This window comes from Ostrinia furnacalis, unplaced genomic scaffold, assembly GCF_004193835.3.
Source record: "Ostrinia furnacalis isolate ACB-3 unplaced genomic scaffold, ASM419383v2 OfSCF0095, whole genome shotgun sequence".
Classification (NCBI taxonomy): domain Eukaryota; kingdom Metazoa; phylum Arthropoda; class Insecta; order Lepidoptera; family Crambidae; genus Ostrinia; species Ostrinia furnacalis.
In genome coordinates, this window is record NW_021130334.1 from 183,452 (window position 1) to 208,391 (window position 24,940).

General features: G+C 39.2%; 3 protein-coding genes across 6 annotated transcripts; 2 read left to right on the top strand and 1 right to left on the bottom strand.

Annotated features, from left to right (window-relative positions):
- Positions 1-1,527: 1,527 nt before the first annotated feature.
- On the bottom strand, positions 1,528-19,437 carry LOC114351973 (uncharacterized). Of its 4 annotated transcripts, none has more exons than XM_028303367.1 (7): positions 19,111-19,437; positions 16,563-16,708; positions 16,113-16,198; positions 12,664-12,747; positions 8,696-8,823; positions 8,136-8,231; positions 1,528-3,272 (listed from the first exon to the last, which is right to left on the bottom strand). In XM_028303367.1, exons 2-7 carry the CDS (start codon positions 16,698-16,700, stop codon positions 2,788-2,790), a joined length of 1,017 nt encoding a protein of 338 aa, XP_028159168.1. In that variant the 5' UTR covers positions 16,701-16,708; positions 19,111-19,437; the 3' UTR covers positions 1,528-2,787. The 4 variants fall into 4 exon arrangements, with proteins under 4 accessions (XP_028159168.1, XP_028159157.1, XP_028159185.1 ...); XM_028303356.1 differs by having other exon boundaries at positions 16,563-16,711; positions 19,111-19,426; XM_028303384.1 differs by lacking the exon at positions 19,111-19,437 and adding an exon at positions 17,487-17,844.
- A 247-nt stretch (positions 19,438-19,684) lies between these two features.
- Positions 19,685-21,545, top strand: LOC114351992 (putative RNA polymerase II subunit B1 CTD phosphatase RPAP2). The gene has a single exon (XM_028303397.1). It carries the CDS (start codon positions 19,803-19,805, stop codon positions 21,528-21,530), a length of 1,728 nt encoding a protein of 575 aa, XP_028159198.1. The 5' UTR covers positions 19,685-19,802; the 3' UTR covers positions 21,531-21,545.
- Positions 21,546-23,382: 1,837 nt separating this feature from the next.
- LOC114351941 (uncharacterized) lies at positions 23,383-24,888 on the top strand. The gene is made up of 2 exons (XM_028303302.1): positions 23,383-23,413; positions 24,603-24,888. Exons 1-2 carry the CDS (start codon positions 23,390-23,392, stop codon positions 24,879-24,881), a joined length of 303 nt encoding a protein of 100 aa, XP_028159103.1. The 5' UTR covers positions 23,383-23,389; the 3' UTR covers positions 24,882-24,888.
- Positions 24,889-24,940: the final 52 nt, after the last annotated feature.

A 24,940-nucleotide genomic window follows, 5' to 3' on the forward strand; every position in this document is an offset into this window, starting at 1 on the left:
ACCGTCAGTTAACTTTTATCTGAAGAATAAACTTGTCATTTTGACATATTTCCCATACTGAAACTGCCAATGTGCCAAACTTATTCCTCAGTTAAAAGTTATCCAACGATTGAAAAATCAGCCCTAATTGAATATTATCAGAAAATACATGGATAAGAAATCACTTTTTAATGACAGATTCTGTATCTTTTCACGTTGAATGTGCTTATTTCTATCATTTTTGTGCATTTTACTGCACCACTTCTGAAGAACATGTCCTCATCTTCTCCAGTAAAATTTCATTTTACTGAGAGAGTAATAGCTATTTTTGAATCTGGTACACCAAGTTGCCACTTGTTCACGTTTTTGACGATATCGCACTCTAATGTTATTAATATTAAAGTATAGGTAATGTTGTAATTTGGTTAATTTTATTTTTGTACGAACGCCGAAGTGCGAGTCTGTGATGTTTGAATAAGCTGCTCTCGTGGACGCGGCGATGGGATTTGGTGTTGGCGGGAACCTTTCATTAATACAGCAAATATAAGCTGCATTGTCTTCTAATACACTAAATAGCCCAAATCTTTCAAGAAGTACTTTATAAAATACTATTTAGATATAAACACCAAAGATTAAAATAACAGTCATAAGCAACTCCTAGTTTACATATAATCGTAAATAAGTTACTCGTCCCTAGAGTTATAATTGACTTCTAGTAGTCTGTGCAATCTCGGTTAATTTAAATTACTTTAAACACCCTGTATTATTGCAACGGTTCCGCCGCAAGTGTTGGCCAGGCCTGTCCGAAGATTTAGGAAATATATCTCTTATAATAACCAATTTATTTTGCTAATCGTTTTAAGGTTATACAGTCATTTAGTCTTCCCTTCCACTAACTTGTTGTAACCCTTTTTAGTTTCATTCCAGTGTTTGTAAAATGTATTTAACCTCCCACGTTTATGATTAAGGACTACCCGCGCTTACGGATCAGGTGTAGACAACTTTTGCCATATTTATTTAATTTTATTGTTATTGTAATGATCGTTTGTAAAAGCCTCGCAGTTTTGGGTGCGGCTTGTATTCATGCATTTTGTTCACTCGACTGTTCACGAATAACTTGTATAGCTACGAATTTATAGCAAACAGTTTCGTTTGCCCACAATGTTATAGTATATTCTATTCTTCCATAGCTTATGGATAAGCATTGATAGGAAATGATTAGCATCGTTTAAATATAAGTATTACAGTTTATGAATAAGGCAAAGAAAGTTCAAAATAGTATGGGAGCCGGTAGAATCTCACAATAGATAGAACCCACGAGTGAAGCCGTACCCGCCGCATTAATGTGATTATTTGTAACAAAAACAACTAGGATAAGATAGGTTAAGGCATTATTTTAATACCATTCATATAATGTTCTATAATTATATTGATAAAAATAAAAACTATTGATATACTTAGTCGAAGTTTATGATTTGTATCTCATAATACCTCACACAGTACATAAGAGTCTTAAGAAATTTGAGATTTTTAAATGAAAAGATCGCGTTATTTTATAATTTATGTTTATTGCAATATTTCTACATAACTTTATAACTATTTACGTAATATACAGAAAAGGAAACAATTTATTACAACATTTTAAAACATTTGGCACGCAAATCAGGACGACAGAGTCGAGGCACTTGTTGCACAAAAATATCTCGTGCCAGTTACATACGTTAATATTAAAATAACATACATAGCTAAAATTAATTTAAAAATAAATATAACAGTTTTCCCATTTAACTAAACACGTTTTTTTCGTAGTTGTGGAGAGACAATAACGTTCTTGTATTGTAGGGGAAGGCCATACTATCACAGTATCTTACGTAATAAACCACGGTTAGCGACAGAATCATTGCAAATGTAATTTAATTTCTAGTCACCGTTTATTGTCTTTGGTATACACAGGCAGAGCAACGTGCCAACAATTTATACGCTGCTCTAAACATTCAATCATGCAACACCGAAATAAAATGTGTATTTAATTTCTACACGTATGTGGCTTCGAATTTGTATGAAGAATCGGCCGATACCAAATCGGTGTAATATGCGCTTCATACATATTTATACTGATTAACAGCCCGATCAAACTAACGGCCGACTAAAAGTCTGACACCCAATAACCGAAAATACTGTCGATGATAAAGGTCGATCTTAGACTTTGATAAATAAAGAGTATTCGTAAATTGATGAAATATCCTAAAGCTGTCGACAAATCAGGTAATATTTATGGCAATAACTAAATTATACTACTAAAGCACCCTCGTTGTATAACTATTCTTTAACAATATGCTATACAGCTATATGATATGTCATGTAAATTATTATCCAACTACAGAAAATATTATTGCACCCAATCACGTCACGACACCTAGTGCCAAAAGCTAAAACTTTACAAAAAATAAATAATTTCAAATGTGTTCGTGTATAGCTCCTGTATAAAAAAATCAGGTCCCAATATTATGACCAACAATTCGCGTTTATGTACAAAATAAAATAATATTGTGACCAATAACTACTCACTAACACTTAACAAATTCTTAACAGTCCCATAGAAGCAACCAGATATTATTATCATCTGGAAATTCTGTAAATGGTAATGACATACGACCACACGTTACTAACAAACGGTAACAATAATAAATTCATGGATTACGGTTATGAAACAACGTCGAAAAAGCTTAAAACTCTGCACCATCAGTCACTATGAATAGCTATTAAAAAAATATATTCCTATTTACATCAGTACGTATGGTGATTGAGCTACTGTATGATTTGTTCCTGGCTCTCAGTCGGCGCCTTAGCATTGTGGCAGCACGAGATCTGAGGACTATCCTCCCTCGAGTCCTCCCTACTTGCTTCATTCTCGTGGTGGACGTCCGTTTCGATGACAACTTCGTGACTAGACTTACAGCATTTCTCTTCGGGCGGGGGTTCCTGTTTCTTCTTGCAGCAGCCCTGCCTTTCCGTTCGCAGTAGTTGGACGTCTTCTACGCTAGGGCTGTCCTCCTTTTCGCTTTCTGTGTAATGTCTGCGGGATTCTTCGGCTTTCTTGGCGCGAGCAAGTCTTGAGGGGCACTGCTTAGCGCCGTAGTAGCAGGTGGCGTTAGAAGGCTCGCCGGTGGAGCCATCTTGCGGCGCGGCGGGGAAGTAATGCGATGGTTGGATGCAGCTGCGCGTGCGACACACGTATAACTCCGAGTCGGAACTCTGTGCGGAGTCTAGCAATGGCGGGGTCGATGTTTCAGCTGCAAAAAAAAATTGAGGTGAGAAAAGAAAACATTGGAACTAACGGAACCTAAATACATGACCAAGGTACTAATTAAATGTATCTACAAGTCGCTAGGTGTGGGGGAAAAAGGCATAAATCGCATTAGGTGGGTTTATCTGCTGCTATAAAATAATGATAAAAATATACTAGTGATATAATTTTGTAAAGGCTTGCGAGCTTATTGTCAATGAGGCTTGTCGGGCGTGATATGATTAGCGGCTTATGTGATAATTTATGTAGGTTTAACGAATTTTCTACTCTAGCGTACGTCTTAATAGTTGTCAATTTAGCGTGTGACGTGGAGGATGGGCATTAACGGCGGAGGTAGAAGCACAGGTAGAAGTATTAACAATTCTACTCTACTTTTTATAGGCGTCTTTATTATGTAGGTATTGCCACATATTCGGATGTAAGTAACGGGTGCAAACGAGATTCAACTCTACGCAACATAAAAATAGGCGTCATATGCCACCGCGGGGCAAAGGAAGCAGGTGTAAAAACGAGTATCTACGCTACATGTAATAAGCTTCGTAATGTCACTGCGGGCGGTAGGGCTCGGGCGTCAGCTGCGTGGCGGCCTGCTGCGTCTCGATGGCGTCCATCGAGTGTGTATAGCAAGTGCAAGCGAGTATCAACTCTACGCTACATGTGATAAGCTTCATAATGTCACTGCAAGCGGTAGGGCTCGAGTTTACGTAGCAAGTGCGCAATATGTCACTGCGGAGGGGATATGTAGCAAGTACAAGGTAATATCAACTCTACGCTACATGTAACAAGCTTCATAATGTCACTGCGGGCGGTAGGGCTCGAGTTTACGTAGCAAGTGCGTAATATGTCACTGCGGAGGGGATATGTAGCAAGTGCAAGGTAATATCAACTCTACGCTACATGTAATAAGCTTCATAATGTCACTGCGGGCGGTAGGGCTCGAGTTTACGTAGCAAGTGTGCAATATGTCACTGCGGGGGGGATATGTAGCAAGTACAAGGTAATATCAACTCTACGCTACATGTAATAAGCTTCATAATGTCACTGCGTCATGAGCAGTCTGCCCATCATATCTTGTGGGAGTGTGATCTTTGGAAACATGAACGTGATATAATGCTTAATTCAATACAACATACATCTGTTTCCGCAATTTATTACACCGATCTTGTCGCGACAAGGAAAAATTTCCGTGCTTTTAAGCGATTTTGTGAAAAATATTATTGGCAGGTAGTTGCTAATTGCTCATAAGATAGGCCCCCTTAATTTAATTTATTGTCCGTGGTGCATAATCTTTTTCTTAAAGGTTTTAAACCTTTGTTTGTCACCTGTCATCCGCTTTGCAATGGAGGGAAGTCGAACCTTAATTTCGAACTCCTCCTATGTTCTTCTGATTAATTTCGTTGCGGGTCCAATGACAGTTTAACTTTCCCCCGGGACAAACTTGACCTTCATTGGTTGGGTTTTTGTGGCGGTCAAGCTGTAGATCCTGGCTACACAGGAGTTGCAGTGGTGGGAACGAGAGGTGGGAATAGTCCCGTACATGTGATAAGCTTCATAATGTCACTGCAAGCGGTAGGGCTCGAGTTTACGTAGCAAGTGCTCAATATGTCACTGCGGAGAGAATATGAAGCTAGTGCAAACGAGTATCAACTCTACGCTACATATAATAAGCTTCATGTCACTGCGGGCGGTAGGGCTCGGGCGTCAGCGGCGTGGCGGCCTGCTGCGTCTCGATGCCGTCCATCGAGTGTGTATAGCAAGTGCAAGCGAGTATCAACTCTACGCTACATGTAATAAGCTTCATAATGTCACTGCGGGCGGTAGGGCTCGGGCGTGAGCGGTCTGCGTCTCAATGGCGTCCATCAAGTGTGTTAGCAAGTGCAAGCGAGTTTCAACTCTGTGCTACATCTAAATATGTCACTGCGGAGGGGATATGCAGCTAGTGCAAGCGAGTATCAACTCTACGCTACATGTAATAAGCTTCGTAATGTCACTGCGGGCGGTAGGGCTCGAGTTTACGTAGCAAGTGCGCAATTAGTCACTGCGGAGAGAATATGAAGCTAGTGCAAACGAGTATCAACTCTACGCTACATGTAATAAGCTTCATAATGTCACTGCAAGCGGTAGGGCTCGAGTTTACGTAGCAAGTGCGCAATATGTCACTGCGGGGGGGATATGTAGCAAGTACAAGGTAATATCAACTCTACGCTACATGTAATAAGCTTCATAATGTCACTGCGGGCGGTAGGGCTCGAGTTTACGTAGCAAGTGCGCAATATGTCACTGCGGAGGGGATATGTAGCAAGTACAAGGTAATATCAACTCTACGCTACATGTAATAAGCTTCATAATGTCACTGCGGGCGGTAGGGCTCGAGTTTACGTAGCAAGTGCGCAATATGTCACTGCGGGGGGGATATGTAGCAAGTACAAGGTAATATCAACTCTACGCTACATGTAATAAGCTTCATAATGTCACTGCGGGCGGTAGGGCTCGAGTTTACGTAGCAAGTGCGCAATATGTCACTGCGGGGGGGATATGTAGCAAGTACAAGGTAATATCAACTCTACGCTACATGTAATAAGCTTCATAATGTCACTGCGGGCGGTAGGGCTCGAGTTTACGTAGCAAGTGCGCAATATGTCACTGCGGGGGGGATATGTAGCAAGTACAAGGTAATATCAACTCTACGCTACATGTAATAAGCTTCATAATGTCACTGCGGGCGGTAGGGCTCGAGTTTACGTAGCAAGTGCGCAATATGTCACTGCGGGGGGGATATGTAGCAAGTACAAGGTAATATCAACTCTACGCTACATGTAATAAGCTTCATAATGTCACTGCGGGCGGTAGGGCTCGAGTTTACGTAGCAAGTGCGCAATATGTCACTGCGGGGGGGATATGTAGCAAGTACAAGGTAATATCAACTCTACGCTACATGTAATAAGCTTCATAATGTCACTGCGGGCGGTAGGGCTCGAGTTTACGTAGCAAGTGCGCAATATGTCACTGCGGGGGGGATATGTAGCAAGTACAAGGTAATATCAACTCTACGCTACATGTAATAAGCTTCATAATGTCACTGCGGGCGGTAGGGCTCGAGTTTACGTAGCAAGTGCGCAATATGTCACTGCGGGGGGGATATGTAGCAAGTACAAGGTAATATCAACTCTACGCTACATGTAATAAGCTTCATAATGTCACTGCGGGCGGTAGGGCTCGAGTTTACGTAGCAAGTGCGCAATATGTCACTGCGGGGGGGATATGTAGCAAGTACAAGGTAATATCAACTCTACGCTACATGTAATAAGCTTCATAATGTCACTGCGGGCGGTAGGGCTCGAGTTTACGTAGCAAGTGCGCAATATGTCACTGCGGGGGGGATATGTAGCAAGTACAAGGTAATATCAACTCTACGCTACATGTAATAAGCTTCATAATGTCACTGCGGGCGGTAGGGCTCGAGTTTACGTAGCAAGTGCGCAATATGTCACTGCGGGGGGGATATGTAGCAAGTACAAGGTAATATCAACTCTACGCTACATGTAATAAGCTTCATAATGTCACTGCGGGCGGTAGGGCTCGAGTTTACGTAGCAAGTGCGCAATATGTCACTGCGGGGGGGATATGTAGCAAGTACAAGGTAATATCAACTCTACGCTACATGTAATAAGCTTCATAATGTCACTGCAAGCGGTAGGGCTCGAGTTTACGTAGCAAGTGCGCAATATGTCACTGCGGGGGGGATATGTAGCAAGTACAAGGTAATATCAACTCTACGCTACATGTAATAAGCTTCATAATGTCACTGCGGGCGGTAGGGCTCGAGTTTACGTAGCAAGTGCGCAATATGTCACTGCGGAGAGAATATGAAGCTAGTGCAAACGAGTATCAACTCTACGCTACATGTAATAAGCCTCATAATGTCACTGCGGGCGGTAGGGCTCGGGCGTGAGCGGCATCGAGTGCGTATAACAAGTGCAAGCGAGTTTCAACTCTACGAAACATGTGAATAGGCGCTATATCACTACGGGGGGATATGTAGCGAGTACAAGGAAATATCAACTCTACGCTACATGTAATAAGCTTCATAATGTCACTGCGGGCGGTAGGGCTCGGGCGTGAGCGGCGTGGCGGCCTGCTGCGTCTCGATGGCGTCCATCTCCTTGCACAGCTTGCCCTCGCACACCTCCCAGCTGCATTTGGCGGTGTTGCACCGGTCTTGGGGACGAGGAAGGTGTTAATCGAGGAAAGGTTTAAATGAGGCGTAAGCGTCAAACATCGAGAACACAGCCATTTAGCCGTATAGGGATTCTATAGTAGTGCGGAAACAGTAGCCCGATTACGACGCTACTGAATACATTTTTTATGTTGATTGACCAATCTACACTAATATTATAAAGAGGAAATCTTTGTTTGTTTGTTTGTTTGGTTGTAATGAATAGGCTCAAAAACTACTGGACCGTTTTTAAAAATTCTTTCACCATTCGAAAGCTACATTATCCTCGAGTAACATAGGCTAAATTTTATTTTGGAAAAAATAGGTTTCCGTAAAATATTATGTAGATAATGTAGTCCACGCGCGCGAAGCCGCGGGCGGAAAGCTAGTATTACCTAAAAGCAGACCAGTGAGAAATCACTGAGCACTATGTGCACGTGCGATAGAGGAGGCCACTGTCTGTCTCACCCCCCAAAAAAGACCTTTTTCAAGATTAAGATCGTTTTAAATGCCCGGGGGCCCTAATGAGTTAAAGACGGCCCTGCCTAAAGGAGCTTAGCATTAAAATTGCCGCTAACTTTGACTGACTGATTTTAGACGACAAGTGGAGGAGATAATATAGCTAAGACTTACCAGTATCGTCGCATTCGGGCGTGCATATGACGTTGCGCTTCGTGCTGAAACACTGCATCTGCAGCCGCGTCAACTTTGGTCCGAATAAGAAGTAGCCTGGAAAAACCACATGAAAGTAAAACGAAATAATTCACGTAAAATTCGTTGGACAACACTGAAGAGTCCCACATATAATTATGACTATTATAGGAGGGCGCAATGCTGGGTTATTCATTCCGATTTTTGCCACTTGACGTTTTAGTATCATTGGACTCCTATCTTCATCAACTATTGTCTCGTCTCCCTGGGTAATCTAAAATAGATCCATTCCTAGCAATAAGAATGCCTAAACAAAATTTTTATTTTGAATGTTTGTTTTGTGTAGTGCAACAAAAAGGATCTATCTAAAGCCCGGTTTTCACCAAGGCGGAGCGTAGGAGCGCGTTTTGAATAACCAATCAGATTTAAATCTGTCAATGTCATTAAATCTGAATTGCTTATTCAAATCTCAGCTCCGCTCTACCTTGGTGGAAACCTAACTACACTTCGAGGATCCTTTCAAAACAGCAAGTTTCTCTCACCCAGCATCATGCCGAAGACCACGGCGAGCAGCAGGTGCACGTTGTACACCATCACCGCCAGCATCAGCAGATAGCCCACCACGTTGTGGATGGCGAACACCAGCGACTGGTGCGTGTTCACAAGCACCCTGGAATGAGTACCTAGTGTTGAGTCGACGGAGCTTCTTAAAGGGATTTAATCTGGTTAGACTTTAATTCGACGATGTTTTTAAAGAATTTTAACCCGTTCCCCTCCGGCTAAGCTAAATACTTATGTAGCTTATGGTAGCCCACCACGTTGTGGATGGCGAATACCAGCGACTGGTGCGTGTTTACTAGCACACTGGAATGAGAAGTGTGGTGAGTCGAGAGATCTTTACCTCCTAATGCAAGTTGCAGACTAAGAGCTAACTTAGTTTACCCTTTTGGTCTGCAACCGGCATTGGGGTATGTATTTTTTTTCTCAACTGTTAAGTATCTACACAGTAGATAAATCAAACAGTACGGAAGCTTCATACAAACGCTCGAAATCAGACTCACGCATACAGACGCACGCTTTACACGAGCTCTAAGCGAACCTCGCAGTCCATCCGTCGCGAGTGTCGCGCGCGTTGTGTTTTTAATAATAATTTTATTGCATGCGCTGTCCACTGTATTTTTAAAAACATGCCACCAGTGTATTGCGTAGTATACGGCTGCTTGAACTCGGCATCTTCAAAACCAGAACTTTCATTTTTTAAACTTCGTAATAATTCTGAATTGTAAAAATGATTAAATATTACTTTTTAAATAAAGTGCTTACATCTAATTTTGTAACACAGTAGATAAATCAAACAGTACGGAAGCTTCATACAAACGCTCGAAATCAGACTCACGCACACAGACGCACGCTTTACACGAGCTCTAAGCGAACCTCGCAGTCCATCCGTCGCGAGTGTCGCGCGTTGTGTTTTTACTAATAATTTTATTGCATGCGCTGTCCGCTGTATTTTTAAAAACATGCCACGAGTGTATTGCGTAGTATTACTATACGGCTGCTTGAACTCGGCATCTTCAAAACCAGAACTTTCATTTTTTAAACTTCGTAATAATTTCGAGAACTTTCCTGCCCCAACGGCCATCGTCTCTACGAGCTATGTGCCCCGCCCACTGCCACTTGATTTTAGCAATTCTGCGAGCTATGTCGGTTACTTTGGTTCTCCTGCGGATCTCCTCATTTCTGATTCGATCACGCAGGGAAACTCCGAGCATAGCCCGCTCCATCGCCCTTTGGGTGACCTTGAGCCTTCTTATGAGGCCCATAGTAAGCGGAAGCGGACGGGCTGGAAGACGTAGCGTGGGCAGGCCTCCTACTAGGTGGACCGACGATCTGGTAAAGGTCGCGGGAAGAGCCTGGATGCGGGCAGCGCAGGACCGTTCATTGTGGAAAACCTTGGGGGAGGCCTTTGTCCAGCAGTGGACGTCATTTGGCTGAAAAAAAAGAAAGAAATAATTCTGAATTGTAAAAATGATTAAATATTACTTTTTAAATAAAGTGCTTACATCTGATTTTGTAATAGTTCTTTTTAAATTACTATGTAATTACGCTTTTTAACAATTTATGTGTTCTATTTGATAAAGTAACTAATTTGCTCCGCAAGCTTTTGTACTAAGTGATGAACTGTACCTATTTAAAATGAGGCAATAGGTAGGTATATGAAAGTAAGTATCCGGTATTTTATTTATGAGAATAGATCTTCTACCGGCCTCTAATAATACTTAATCAATTTATTCGATTATGTATTCGATCATTAAAGAACCTAATTAACGTTTTATTTTTTTGTTAACTACTTAGTCAATTAATTTATTCCATTAGGTATTTGATAATTAAAAACCTAAATAAATGTTTTAATAAATAAGTAAGTAAGAACCTTATTATTTTATAAAGATTAAGAGTGCCAACCCTAACACTCAGTTGAAGTGTAGGTATTTAACTCGCAGAAAGGGCTAAGTTTCCGTACTGCTTTAGCTCATATACAACGTGTCCCAAAATTCAAGGATAAGCCGACGCCACAGGATGGACATAGTCTTGACTACTTTAGGAAAAATAAAGAAAAAAATCTATCTCAATTATTTTTTAACTTACACAATAAATTATGAAATTCGACGAAAATTGACACCCCTTATGATATTTTACATTACCACGACCACAATTTTTCAAATATTCCTGTTTTTCTGTTTGTATCGGCAACATAAGTAGTGCTGCTGTCCATCCCAACTCTTAAAACCCCCAGAATCCTTGCAGTGTTTACACAAAAGTTAATCAAAATATGTTATTTCCTTAAAATCTTCAACGATTTTTACTTTCACTCCACTTTGACTCATCGTTTTGTAAAAAAAAAGTATGAACACTACTACGGCAAGTTTTTTATAAAGTTGACGCAACTATCCAAGATTCCAAAATGGTATAATACTCTAAGAAACCTAGTCACAAAATAGATATGCGTACCATTTTTACAAGCACTTCGCTAGTTAGTTAGTATGGGATAAATCTTGCAACGGAATTTAAAACCAGTTCTCCTTAACCAATTGAGCTGAAATTTGGTATACTTGTGTTCGTACGATGACAATGTAATATTATGGTACCATTGAGCTGGATGGAGTCTGGAGGTGGCCATAGGAACTCTTAACAAAACGGCGGAATTGCATCTAGTTTGGGTTCGTTGGACTTGTCTTTTCGAGCACTTTAGTGCTAGATGATGTCCAGGGTCCTGATGATGAAGTCAAGAGGTGGCAGGAGCTGGCCATAGGAACTCCTAAACGAAACAGCGGAAGCTTATCGAGTTTGGGTTCGTTGGATTTGTCTTCCTGAGCACTTGGGCCATGAGATTGAGAAACAACTAAAAAGTTTAAAATAAAGTTGTAATAAAAAAAAACTTTTTTAAAAACAAGCTTGACTTCGTTTGAAAATTATAATTGACTTCATCATCAGGACCCTGGACATCATCTAGCACTAAAGTGCTCGAAAAGACAAATCCAACGAACCCAAACTAGATGCAATTCCGCCGTTTTGCTTGTAAAAATGGTACGCATATCTTTTTTGCGACTAGTTTTCTTAGAGTATTATACCATTTCGGAATCTTGGATAGTTGCGTCAACTTTATAAAAAACTTGCCGCAGTAGTGTTCATACTGTTTTTTTACAAAACGACGAGTCAAAGTGGAGTGTAAGTAAAAATCGTTCAAAATTTTAAGGAAATATCATATTTTGATTAACTTTTGTGTAAAAATTGCAAGGATTCTGAGGGTTTTAAGAATTGGGGTGGACAGTAGCACTACTTAAGTTGCCGATACAAACAAAAAAACTGAACTATTTGAAAAATTGTAGTCGTGGTAATGTAAAATATCATAAGGGGTGTCAATTTTCGACGAATTTCATAATTTATTGTGTAACTTAAAAAATAATTGAGATAGATTTTTTTTCTTATTTTTCCTAAAGCAGTCATGTCTAGGTCCAACCTGCGGCGCCGGCTTATCCTTGAATTTTGGGACACGTTGTATATACTGTGGTATCTACGTCACGTTGTTAGCGTTGACTACTCAGATGATTAGCAGTTGCTTACGAAATCGGTCACGACACGAAAATTGGATTAGGAAGAAGCCTAAACACGTACGAGAGACTAAACTAAGTTTCATCTTTTGCCATCCATATTGTTAAATCCTTAGTAGACAAGGAAAAGCTTAGTTGACATCCCCAAACAATTTGTAGCAGCTGATCGGTAAAATATCGGATGCAGGCAACGCAGGACCGGTTGTTTGTTATGGAAATCCTAGACGAAGGCCTTAATCCAGCATTGGATTTTCGGCAGAAAATAATTTTATCACATTCCACCAGCAAATAAGCATGCGTGGTATTCTATGTAGTGTATGTGTTGGTTAGGCATGCATTTGTGTTTTCAAATTGAGGAGATTATTTTATATTGTGAAGACCAGGGTCACAGGTATACTAACCGCACACGGAGAGACGACCAGCGGCTGACCTGGCCGGCGCTGGCGTTGCGGCTCGTCGTCGGCTCCATGATGCCGGCCTGCTCCCTGCAACGAGGACATAAAGCTCAATACTAAGTTAATTCGCGGGAAAACTACAGACTTTTTGTCGACCTATAGTTTAGGCTTTGTCTTGGAACGTCAGTCAAATGTGAAAAGTCCGCTGAATATAAATTGAACATGGACCTATAAAAAAAGTCGGACGGATTCTCATCAACAAAATACTGTGACATTAGGATACACCAGCTTGCCTGTACGTACAGGCCGGCACGCACACATTCACACCCTGTTACACCACTTCGAGTGCAAACTTCACACAGTTGACACATTTAAGCAGCGAAAAAACAACACGAATACGACATGTGTGATGAAATTGTGTAAAAACCGTTCTGTTCGAACAAACAAAAATTAAGGAATCACATTTCACAGGCAAAATAATAATCCAATCACTTATTTCCCGACATTAAAATATTGAAATTAATTGAAATCAAACGTCATTCACTCGAAAAAATAATACGTCAAAGACCAGTGTTCTCAGTTATTTACGTGGGAAAATTACCCGAAATATGGGAAATTAATAATGATTTTAGGACTTTTTAGTCATGTATTACGCATACTATGGAAATAAAATAATTTATCATAATAATTGTGTTTTAATGGGATATATTTTCATGGGCAAATTTGATCCTTCCCAAAAATGTGGAACTGCGAAATTCAAATTTTCTTACATTGATTGCAAGTCAGTGTCAGGTTGTATGTTAAAAAAAATCTATCAGAGATAATAATAATATATTGATGATGCATAAGATTATGATTATAATGTACACAAGATTCGTAATTTGTAACTGCGTGAATCATTTTTGATCCACATTATGTACATACCCTGACACACTGACTTGCAAACAATGTAAGAAAATTTGAACATTGAAAATTTCGCGCCTACCTCAACGCATACACCTTTCATCCTTTTAAAATGGCACGGAATAATTCTGTCTACATTTCCAAGTAACATCTGCCGATCTATGATTTTCTTAAAATAAATGGGTAAAATGTTTTGGCTAACATGGCATCCCTAAATTCACTCACACAATAGACAAACGCCAAAATTTTGCGTCACAGTTTTGTTGTAGCCCGAGTTCCGTCCGCCTTTTTTTATAGGTCCATGAAATTGAATTAATCAAAACCGCAAGAAATATCGACGGGTCGACCCTCGAAGCCTGGTCTCCGTCTTCTGATCCGCAGGTTGGTGGTTTCCGTTTTATGCAGCTGTATTTTTGAGTTGTTTGGAGTCACCAGCCGACCCCCGCATCATCTTTCTTCTCCGCAATTTTATTCCTGCTGTGGCTATTTACACGCCACACCATCACACACTCGGAAATGCTCGCTTCGCGTTTACAAAAATAAGTTGTGTAGCATACGGGTATAGTTTCTTGCTTCTTGAAGATTTTGTTTTATACAGAAACCTCAAAAGGTACAATTGTTTATCTCAAACAAAACATATCCATTGAATCCTTGGCAACAAGACCATTCTCTCAGAAGTATGATTTATGAGTTATTTTAACAATAGCCTATTTGATAAATCAGCGTCAATACCATTCTATGTTCGATAATTAATTATCTAACGAATTTAAGTCATTTGATAAATCACACTTCCTGATAACTGTACCGATAAGATCGAACGTAAGTGAACAAAGAATTTGGCATTGACACACTAACTGCCCAGGATACGTTCACTCGTGCTTAGCGATTGATCATGTAACTAGCTGACCACGTCACTAAAGCACCGGATAATGGATACCGACAGTTACCGACTGTTTAGCAATGGATACTACCGATTAATTAAAGTGTTTGTTAATTAACAACTTGATTAATCTATGTCAACCTAATTTCTAATCAGTGTAGTTACCATTTTGGGAGATGAATATTGAGTAATGTGACCTTTTATGGAATGTTATGAGAATGACTGACACAGTGAAATGGAATTAATTCAACTTTGACCCAGATTTGGCCCTTTATGACAATCATAATTAGGGCACATGATAGGGCAGCGTAGCGTAGCCCTCTTATTGCGGACTAAAAGAAATTTGTGGCAGTTACCGTAGCCGAAAGCGGCTTGGGAGTATTATATTAAGCTTTATGTCTATAGTATTTTGACAATCATCACAACTCAGTTTTCTATTTTCCCAACTTCCAAAAGAGAGTTCCAAATATCCTCTACTTTTTTGTTTAAATTTAAAAAGAGTATCGTTAGAAAATACGTCCACTCAAGTCCACTGGTGGTTGTTTCATAGTCTATTTCACGTACAAATATTAACTGTAATATATTAAAATCAAATATTAACTGTGCCTAAAGTCGGTATCATCATTCACCCATTAAATAGATTCCCAACAATCTTTCTATTAACAATAGCGACGATCAACTGTTTAATGTTTACTCTAGGTTTGTTTTTATCTGGCACATTGTGACTAGTGAGATTCTGTAGTCGTAGCACTGAGCTATTGTGCCTTTCGTTTGTATTTCTAATCACTTCATCATTGTTATGGATCTTAGATGGAACCTATTTTACCTTACGCTGTATGCAACTCCCGGGTTAATAACAGCGTCTATACCAGCTACACTGCTTCCCAAACTCTGCAAAAAATTGCAAAGGCCCAAGAGCGTCACTAAAAAAGTTTGGGAATCCCTAGAGCTAAGTAATATGTGCCCAACTTGCTACCGAAGGTCCGTATTCAGAATACAATAACTCGATTCAAACTCTAACCTAGAACCAAATCACAGGCTTGATTTGAATTTCTCAACATAGATGAGTCACTATCGCTTACCATGACTGTTTGTTATCCTAAAATGTTATACAGCTAGTCAGCTAGATTAATAACATATCTTTCATATCAACACGTGTGCCAGAACGCTGCCATGCTATCTGCATGTAGTGATGCTCATATTGTATGCAGAACCACTTTAAAAACGTGTTTGATAACTATAACTGAACTTGTTTCATTCTGTAAGAGGAAAAAACTTGTGCATCTTGTCTTGAATACCGTTTAATTTTCTCAAAAATACCAAATGCACTTGAAGAGGAAAAGGCAAAAGTTTTGAATGTCTTTTTAATGGTTCTCTTTGCTTGCAAATGGAGTTAACTAATCGCCCATTAAAAAGTAGGTAATTATGTTAATGTTAATGAATAACTAGATTTCGTATACGGCTATTTTATCTACTTTTATGACTTAGATAGAAGAAAGATGCAGCGTTATTTGATATTATGAGTGAGTTGTGACTCTTCCTGACAACAGATTACAAGCTTTTCGACACTATTTTCTAAAAGCTTAGGAGGCGTGAAGTAGTGCTGCAGATTTGTCACATCTGCTCCATACTCCTATAATTTGAAGGCGCCCTAAGGTATACTAGTTTCTACCTCTCGCATAGCAGGTTTCTTCTCTCATCAGATCGGAACGGGAACAGCTTCTGGTGCGCTTTCCGTTGTATCTCAGCCAAATAGACCTGCAACAAAGTCAAAGTTAACAAACATACTAAGGCTGGGTTGCACCATTTTACACCGCGGTTATTGTTATAGTTACGGTTAAAGTAAGGTGGTGCAACTTAGCCTTAAACTATGTCATTACGTGCACTGGACGAAATTACTGAGATCATTAGTTATTGGGAACACTTAAATAGTTCTCCTTCCAACTTGGAGATCTTAAACTTGCCCAAATCAAGGTCAAAACGCATTCAGAAATAAACAACCCCCTTATAAAAAATTAAATCAAATCGTCCTTTCAGTTCATCTCATCTCAGGAAGTTCTAATAATCATCAAGGCGGGAATTTAGTAGTAGCGTAGCGTAGACGATGATTCTTGAGACATACCTTCGACGCTTCGAACAGCACAGCTACGATGAACAGCGTGATCCATGTGAGCGCGAACGACCATCGCGTCTTGATGTTCAGACCGGGGAACATGAACTCGCCCAGGTCGTAGCCGAACCACATCCACATGTGCATCATGGTGGCTTCTGCTGGTAAAGGATATACGCTTTAGGCCCGGTTTCCACCAAAGCGGAGAGGGGCGGACCGACGCTGAGCGGAGAGGTGATGAAGTGGAAATATAACTATATCTGATTGGACTCTAGTCCTCGCTTTGGTGGAAACCAGGCCTTAGAATCCCCGCGGACGGACTACAGACATTTTATCAGCTGCAATAGTTTATTCGGCTTCTAATTTGTATGAATCGGCGGATACCAAATAGGTGTAAAGTTTCACACTCATGTTTCATACTTCAAACTAATGATTAACAGCCCGATTTTACTATCGGCCGCCAAAAAGTCTTTAGTCTGCGGGAAGTCTTAGGAATACACGCGCACTTTTAACGAGTTGGAGCGAACTTTCGCGTGTCAAACCAAGGATTTTTGTATCTCAATCAATCAACTGAAACTGAAATCCAATTATAGGAATAGTTCATTTAGATTTGATATGCTGGACCGTTCTGAGCGTTTAAAATTATAAATATGACAGATGCTTATCGACTAATTTACAATTTTGTTTGTACTTAGTTAAATAACAAACTCGAACCAATCTTATCCGCTTTGCAAGCATTGTTTATGATAGATTCCATACAGGGTCAACCCAATACAGAATGATGTGTTATTGACGGAAAAGATAGAATCACGACGCGACTCACTAGAAAATCCTATATTACGATTACAAAGTACCGCGCTATTATGTATCTACCGCAGATGGACAATTTCCAAAAACATTACAAAGTAGTCACTAAAAACAAATACATCGTTGTACCTGAGATTTAATTCATGCTTAATCAATCCCACTTATCGATCGTACAATCCACGAACTTATTAATAAAAGTCCACACAAAGTGTTTGGCGTTTATTCAAAATCCATTTGGCATTGCAGAACGCCGCGTTTACGACACTGGGTTCTGTACATTATTTGTCTGAGTTTTCACAAACTGTTAAATGTCCACACACCAAAAACACTTCTTCCAGAACTTCTCAAGTCAAATATTTATTGTTAAACTGTATTACGAGAAATTATCACGCCTAAGAATAATGACTTTGTTTTAATTAGGTACTCTATTCTAAGTTTTCTAGTTAGTTATGAGCAGTGTACACTGCATAGCGTCAAAAGTGGGACTAGTTATCTCAATCACTCTAGAGTACTGGCTGCAACGAATGTAGCTGTGAAGTGTAAACAGACTAAGAACAATGGAATAAATTTAGGCGTTGTTAACAAAACACAGCCCAATTTATTAATTGACGCGTTGTGCTCTAAGCTAGGCACAATACTAGTGTTTATAATAGAGCTACAATATTGTAGTGGATTATTTTTGTATGTTCAGTAACAAACCCAAATATCTTTTTAGTATTTAATAAACATCCCATTTGGACATCACTTTTACTGTCAATGAGTCATGGCCTTTAATCTTTTACTATTAAAATTAATTACAGATTGATTAGCCTCTTTATAGCTCTTTAGCTCTCTTCCTTTAGTTTTTATTAAAGTGGCACTTGTATTTTTACTACGAAAGCTAAATTCAATGGTTTATTTAAGGATTTATTGGGTTGTTTAAAATACTATCAATCCATTATTACTTAACTAACACTATTGAATGGCCTTTAAATGATTGAGAACTCATTTGATAAGTTGTTATGTATTTTAAGACAATGATCAAAGTTTCAATTAAAATCAGAACATTTATGCACTTCTTTAGTAATCCTTTCACTATTTACTATTTAGAAATTTTAAAAAATTAATCTACATGATAAAATAAGTTATTTCTTACAAACTATAAGTTTGAATCAAAAGTTTTAGTACCTACTTACAGTACACACAGTACAAACAAACTTGAAACATTATACTTCCTACTTTGATAATAATAGAAAGAAAAGTTTTGAAACTAGCTGGAGACATTTGGCTTAATTTGTTTTTTGTTGTGTTAAATACTGTATCTCATGTTGATAGCCAATAAATAAATAAACTACAGTAAAAGTCTTTATATTTTTCCAAAATTAACTAAAGTACTACTATAAATGTTGCCTTTCTACATATCATATCTACACAACAAATAGATTAGGATAGTTTGTTATCTTGCTGCAGTGTTTACATTAAGATAGATAAAATCTTTAAATTGAAAGAATTTTTTGAGCTACTTAAACAGTAGCTCAAAAAATTCTTTCAACACATAGAAAGATTCATTGAAATTATAAAACATAAACTCAAATACAATTTAAAAACTTCAAGAGAAAACTTTTAAATTAATAAAACTATTCATGGATATTCTTTACATTTGTTAAAATACGAAAAGGAAGAAGGTATAACCGGTAAAAAGATGAAAAATAACACAACACACACAACATCTGGTTTTTAACAAGGTTTATAGAGGATATTGGTAGGAACTTACCGTTATTTCCTGTAATGCACTGGGTTATCCCTCTTCAAACCACATGTCTGTTTACACACTGCAAACGCGATATCGCCTCTACACTTTATCAAACTTAGATAAAATAACTACAATACGAGAATGTACAGGCAGGTTCTAGGCTATCTTCTACTTGGGTGTTTTGCTCGTTGATTTTGATGGAATATTCATATCAGCTTACCACGTTTACACGTAAAAAGAAGGCTGACAACTTATGTACAATATTATGTTTATTCCAATGACGAAAAGGGTGAAAGTGAGCGTAATAATTAAATTTTGTGTAACAAGACTAACAAGGAAGATAAGAATTTTTCGTATTTCGCTTGACGTTGACAATTGTTTGACAATATTGACATTGACAGCCAGCTATTAGGTTTTGACTTGAGATTATTTTAACGTTTCTCAGATTATTTTTTATTGCAATCATACACTTCGTAATTGGTAAATGGCTAAATGCACAAGCCGTGCATGCCAAAAAAAAAACTTGTTGACTGACGTTGACAGTTGACACTAATGACGTAAAATAAGGAAAACAAATAAATTCTCTCCGCCTGGCTGCTAGATTCTAGATTTTACAAAATACAAATTAATTTTTGTTTGTGTACACGTCAATTAATTGTATTTAATTTAAAACCTAATTAAATTAAATTAGTGTCTTATTTTTTATATTTACCATGGAGAAGCCAAAAAAGAAACCTACCAAGATAGAAGAAATGACCAAGGAGCAGATACGCCAAGCTATCGTCAAGAAACGAGAATGTAATGCAAAAGCTCAAAATATTGTTGAGAGTTTGCTCGAGAAAAATATATCCGAGGAGTACTTCCTGCAGTGTTTGCCGGATATCAATCAGTGTCACTTCGAGGACGTTGTGGAAGAAAGGGCTATTTTACACATGTGTGGCTACCCCTTGTGCCAGAATATACTGTCTATCAAGGATATTCCAAAGCAACAATACAGGATATCTGTTAAAAACAACAAGGTTTACGATATAACTACAAGGAAGAGCTTTTGCAGTAATGGCTGCTACAAATCTGCCACTTACATCAAACAGCAGATGCTGACCAGTCCTCTGTGGTTTAGGGTATATGAAGAGATTCCAAAGTTCAATTTGCTTCCTACAGGTTCTGTGGGAGCCTTAGGACAAGAGGTAGATTTAGGAGTCGTGGAGAGAGCAAAACTCAAAACTGAAAGACCTTTTACCTCTATCAATGATTTTGCTCAAGCTTCTATCAATGAAATCACAGATGAAGATAACAATGTAGAACAAAACACTAATGAATCAGATGTAAGAAATAATCAAGATAAAGCCAAGGATACACCTCTTATTGTACAAGAAAATAATAATTTAATAACTGAAGCAAATGAAGCTATAATACAGAACAACCAACCAACAACAATAGAAAAGGAATCAAAAGAACAGAAGAAAAAACCTGTAGCAAATCCTTTAAACATTGTAGGAGAGATTATTGAAAAACCTGAACAGAAAATTGACCCCATTTTGTATGACACAAAAACTGCAACATCAAACAAGGAAAATACAAAAACTAAAACAGTCCTCAAGAAAAAGCAACCAGTAGTCACTGTTCTAGCAATTGAAGTAGAAAAATGTTTAGCCCAGTGGTTCACTATTGATACAATGCTTTTCCTCTTTGGAGAGGAGAAAGTCAAAGAAATATTGGCTGATAAAGGAGAATGCATCAAAGAGTATTTAAACAACTATGCTAACAGTACATTTTATAACTCAAACAATTATGATCAGTACCAGGCTTTATGTAAAAAGCTTAATATGCTAGAACTAGAGGATAGGCGGTATGATGCGCAAACATTGCAGAAAGAAACAAAACCATTGCCAGATTACTCAATTTTGCAGGAAGAGAGCAAAAAGATGCAGCTGAAAGTGCGGGCATTTTTAGCTGGGGAAACAGAAATACCAGATATATCAACTAATGTTATAGAAAAGCCTGAAGAAGCACCTGAAGAAGATTCTCAACTAACCCAATTGCCTTTAGTAGATAAAAATGCCCAAAATGCTCTCAGACGAAGAATAGTCTGTGAACATTTGAACAAAGTACTGCCAGATATACTTAAATCTCTAGGACTGTTAAGTTTGTCTATAAGTTCTGATGTTCGCCTCCTTGTGAACACATTTAAGTTGAAAGCTAACAATATTATGTTTAAGCCTATCCAGTGGAATCTTATAGCAATAATAGTGATAAAGTTATTGTCATTGAGAGATAAGAGGCTTCATTACTTGTTGGGGAAGCAAACAGCATATCAGCATCTTCAGTTGCTCCTTTTAAGTTATAAGCAAGATGGTGGCTATCTGGACAGGCTTATATCATGGCTGACAGACATTGATCGGTTATTGGACACAAATGATACACAACTAACTGTAGAATAATGTAGAAAAAATATCGAGGCTTTAAAGACAAGATGAGCAGCAAGTTTTACCTTATTATAAGAATAAGAATAAGAATAGTACAAGTTTTACAAAACAATAAAACTTGTATTATTGAGCAGAGACGATGCACAGCATCTGGTGAGAGAGATGCGTCTACTTCCGGTGTAGTTTTCTACCTTTTTATACCTTAAATGACGTCATTTCAGAAGCAGCAGATCTGTTTATAAGTCTGATCCAAGAGGTTATCCATAAACACACAACCCGCATTAGGACTCGACGTAAAACCCTCCCAGTCAAACCCTGGATTACACCTGGCGTTGTTCGTTGCATCCGTAATAGAGATAAAATGCACCAGCGAGTGAAGAAATTTCCTGATAATCTAATCCTGAAAATTACCTACATTCGATATCGCAACTTCTGTAATTCTTTGATACGGAAACTAAAGCGAACGTACGAAACAAACGAACTTCTTAAAGCCAAGAACAATCCCAGAAACACATGGAGGGTCATCAAAANTATAACATACTATCTTAGCCTACATACAATAATTTACTTTTTTTGGCGGTGTTCCTAGCACTATACCTACCTAAATAAAAATATAAAAATGTTTTCCACTTATAAAAAAATCACGATCTTTTTTTAATCTGATTTTTTTCAACTCTGCTCACAGGACTTCCAACAGCAGCGACCCGCCCATAGACACCGAACACCTCTCCATAGAGAAACAAGCATTAACCTTGGCAGGACACTCTAATAAACGCCAAGACGCTCGTACAACGCGCCGCTCTAAAAAATCCATGAATCGGCATGCAGATAGTGTGCATGATGATCACTCCAGAGAATATCACAGTGGACGTAAGTGCTTATTGACTGAACATCTAACTAGAGTTAACTTTTAGCGACAATAGGTGACAACAATCCTAGAGTAGGAATGTTTTTATGATACCTTTTTTTTTCGTCAGGAAATGCATGTAATTGCATACCCACTGGCCCGGGGGAACCAGTGGGTTATGTGAGGCTCTCTCTGCCAGATGGGCAGGGCCTACTCACTAAAACCTGACGGTGTCCTCCCGAAGTCTTTGGGACGGAGCTGCGAGTTTTTGTCCGAGCTAGACGGTCTAGACATTCTTTCGCGGCTCCACCCCAGACTGGTGCTCGCTCTGTTTGAGCAAGCGACGACTGGCTTCAGGGGAGTAGTAGGTACCTCCCCTGTTCTTCGCTAACGGTGCGCGTGAACACATGCACGCGCCGCCGATTTCTAGGTTAAACTACCAAATAGCCTATTCATAATCAAAACTGTATTAAATATTACGGGAATACATTTTAAATAACAATATTATAGGTATGATGTACCTATAATACTCCACTTATTGATAATGAATGAGGAAAATATAGAATTACCTATAAACTGTGAAGTTATAATTGTATTATGGAATAATATCCCGGTATAATTGTAGCCTTAATTACTCGCTAGGATGCCGTAATAATGAGGCCATTTATTTTGATAATTTATAGCTATGACAGAATAGTACTATTGTTGTAACTTGTAGCTATAGCAAGCTCTTTCTTTATCGAATGATAATGCATGACGATTAGATCTTTAAATTCAATAATTTAGTTCCCTCTCTGATGAAAATAAAAGAGTAAACATTTTACGTTTTAAAAATTATGAGAAGAAGTTCGAAGTCGCAAATAACTCTTAATGTAACGCCAGATGAGTCCCAGCATTCAGCAGAGGGGCAGGCAGAGGAGTCGGAGGAGTGCCCGACGCCTCCTCCCTGCGAGGAAAGCGAGGAATTCGTGCCGATCAAGCTCATCAAGAGGACCACGACCTCGCGCGGCACCACGACGAAGAAGCGATGCCCTCCTGTTGTCCACTGCAGGTGACTAAATGATTCCTCTCAAAGTGCCTACTCCCAGTTGAGTCCCACCCAGCATACAGCAGAGGAGTTGGAGGAGTGCCCGACGCCTCCTCCTTGCGAGGAGAGCGAGGAGTTCGTGCCGATCAAGCTCATCAAGAGGACCACGACCACGCGCGGCACCACGACGAAGAAGCGATGCCCTCCCGTTGTCCACTGCAGGTAACTAAATGATTCCTCTCAAAGTGCCTACTCCCAGTCGAGTCCCAGCATTCAGTAGAGGAGTCGGAGGAGTTCTCCTATCAAGCTTATCAAGAAGATGACCACGACCACGCGCGCGATTACCACTAAGAAGTGATGTCCTCGTCTATATTGCAAGTATATTGAATATTATCACACTGTGTAGGTTTGTTGTCGACACGAAAAGAAGAATTGAATATAGTCGGCTTGCAAGTACCACCGAGAAAAAAGTGAGGTGTCACAGAGAATAGCGCTTACACGATCCGAAACCGTGAAAACTATACAAACAATACTCTGTAATGTTACAAATTGATTTTAAAGTAGCCCGAGATTTCACAATATTTTGACATTCGTAGACAGACAACAGTACCTACGCTTGTGATAGAAAAATATTTGTATGCGTATTGCGTATGACGTTTTATAAAATGATGTGGTTTCAGAAGTATTGCGTAGTTTAAAATCCCCTTGGCCATCTGAATGATACACTTGCCATGAAGTCATGACACAAGCATTGTAATCGTTAATCAATATTGTAAGTCTTATAATTTGATTTTTATGTTCTGATTGTCCATTTCCCAGTTCATCATCTTAATTGGCACCTGTCGTCCTTTCTTTACATTGGTGGAAGACATGTTGTTTCATAAAGTATGGCTATGGATGGATTATGCTCATTTACTTCTGATGAATTTCGTTGAATCAAAGACAGCAGGTCCTGGAACATCGTAATTACTTTTATTCTCTTTTACTTCAATCATCACTATAATTTAGTTCTCGTCAGTTTTATTAGATGCAGGACCCGTCTCTACTCAGGGATTAGAGTAACTCTCTTCGTAGTCGGGCACTCTTGTCAGAGTGGTCGTGGTTGCGCTGACGAGGTACATGGTGGGGTGATGTCATCTACGAGGGTAGCTCTCCTGGCGATGTGCTTCCATTAGAGTAACAGCAATATCTCATTTTACATTATCATTTCCAGAAAGAAGAAGCGGAAACCAGAATGCAACACCTGCTGCACACCTTGCATGCCCATGTGCGCTGCTCCGTGTCCGCAGAGCACGACCACCATGGCGCCCGTTACCACCACCGACTACTTGTATGTGTATGTCGGCGTGCCCAAGGGCTTGATCAACTAAGGAAAGAAGCTAGCACGAATGGCACATCGAAAGTAAGCTTAAATTCCGGAGGTGTAACGGGTCCACAGATCATCATGAAATTGTTTTTGACGTACGCGATCCAACTAATGAAATGGCACTAATGGCAGCATGCAATAAGTCCTCGTTTTGTGATACCAGCAACGAAATTGTCTTTGATTTC